The following is a 1,880-nucleotide window of genomic DNA, read 5'->3' as shown; positions in this document are numbered from 1 at the left end:
TCTGTGGAGAACAAAGGTTTATGATACTTACAGGTTTTGTTCATCCATTGCCAGAACTAAAAAGCTAATACTAGGCTATAAAGAAACTGACTTCAAAGTCACCAACACTAAACTTCCAACTTTTAATCTTGAATTAAAATCTACAAGTTGGAACGTTTGAGTTTGAATAGTAAAGGCACCGAGGCTGTAAAGGCAACTGAGTCTCTGCTGTAAAGGTGGGGTATTTAATGCCATATTTGTGTATGTGTTAGAACAAAATGTAAAAATCTCGGCGTTGAGCACAGACCTTATTTCGCTTTCAGCTGCATCTTCATGAGCGGGTTGAGTTCGCTCACTTGTCTGCAGGTGTAGAAACTCTCCATGATTCTGTTTGTATTTCACTGATGTTGAACTGTCCTTGCAGTGCATCTCTGTACGTGGTGAAAGTGCTGCGAGGAGCTCCGCCTGCCGACGCCAAAGAAGAGCAGGCAAACGACGTACGTTTACACACACTGATCCATCTGTCACCTCTTTAGGTCACTGGTAGTAAGTAAGACCATCAGTCAGTGGTCTAATAAGTTCCACAGATGGTCACTATGGTTGAGACATGTGAACAAACGTTTCCTCAACTTTACCGAATACGAAACCACACACAGGGGTTTTCTCCCAGCTTTTAGGTCACAGGGTAGGTCAGCAGACAGACAGCGATTAAATATTCACTCAGTATGCAGTTGTTACTGCATTATGTCCAGCTCTGCACCAAATAAACTCCAGGTCTGTCCCTGTATTTTACTGGGTCAGGAAGTGGGTCAGTCCTGGACAGGTTGGTCCCCTTTAAGACAGTGTTTGCCTCACACAGATTTCCTGTTTTCTTTTTTTGATAATTAATGTATTGGTTAAGTCATTTTATGAGCAAATTTGTTCAGTATTTGTGGTTACAGCTTCTTAAACGTGAGTATTTGCTGGTTTTCTTCGTCTTCTGGGTAGTAAACTGAAGGTTTTGGACTGTTGGTTTGACAAAATGAGACATTTGAAGGCGTCAACTTGGCCTCTGGGAAATTGTGATGGATATTTTGGATATTTTATAGACCCGCAATTAATTGAGAATATAATCGAGAAAAGTCAGAGTTTCACCAAAGTCAGTAGATGTCATTCCCTGGGGAACGTGACTAAAAAACCTCCTGGAAATCCATAGTTCAGTTTTTGAGATGTGGTGGACTGATGGCCACCGTAGAGCCACAAATATTGGCCTGTGGTCTCTGTACACACAGTTAGTTTTGGTTTTAGTGTCATGATGTGCTGTTTGTGAGTCCATTATGTGACTGATGGGGCCAGATTTATTTATTTATTTTATAAATACAAGAAAAGTAAACAGGATGATCCTTTAACATACAAAAACAAACATCTCACATTAAGACCCGAACAGTTCATTATAAATAAAATGTTCAATACACACTTGTAATAGTGTTTTATATTTTTTAATTATTTAATGTTCTTTATCTTTTATTCTAATCTTTCTGTGTGTGTGTGTGTGTGTGTGTGTGTGTGTGTGTGTGTGCGTGCAGTTGAGGTTCATGGGCAACGTGGACGTTGATCGGGTCTCTGCCGTCTTTAGAGAGGCTCTGAGCTCCTTCATGAGCAAGAGGAAGAGTCCTCTGACCGCTCAGATGTTCACAGACCTGTTCAACAGATTCCCGGTGAGTACAGCCGCACGCCAGGAGTCGGCTCAGGTCGCCATGGAAACAGGAGATGCTAATTTGAGCGAGAACTGATGCAGATTGTTTGTTGTTTTCAGGTTTTGTGTGTGAACCTGTTGGATGCAGCAGTGCAGCACATCACATCTGGGGTCAGAGTGCACCAACAGGTAAAGATTGACTCTCACTGTTTGGGTTCATTGTGCA

The 1,880-nt window shown here is 41.6% G+C and overlaps 1 protein-coding gene across 1 annotated transcript in view; it reads left to right on the top strand.

The window, feature by feature from the left end:
- Window positions 1–1,880, top strand: part of mybbp1a (MYB binding protein (P160) 1a) — an 18,271-nt gene that overhangs the window by 11,729 nt on the left and 4,662 nt on the right. Inside the window, 3 exon segments of the mRNA XM_035666777.1 lie at window positions 404–476; window positions 1,545–1,676; window positions 1,775–1,862. Coding sequence (XP_035522670.1) covers window positions 404–476; window positions 1,545–1,676; window positions 1,775–1,862 — 293 coding nt within the window.

The sequence above is a fragment of the Morone saxatilis genome, unplaced genomic scaffold (assembly GCF_004916995.1).
Source record: "Morone saxatilis isolate NCDOM2014 unplaced genomic scaffold, NCSU_SB_2.0 Contig20, whole genome shotgun sequence".
Classification (NCBI taxonomy): domain Eukaryota; kingdom Metazoa; phylum Chordata; class Actinopteri; family Moronidae; genus Morone; species Morone saxatilis.
Note: the sequence above shows the minus strand (reverse complement) of the source record. Positions and strands in the feature narration are given on the sequence as shown.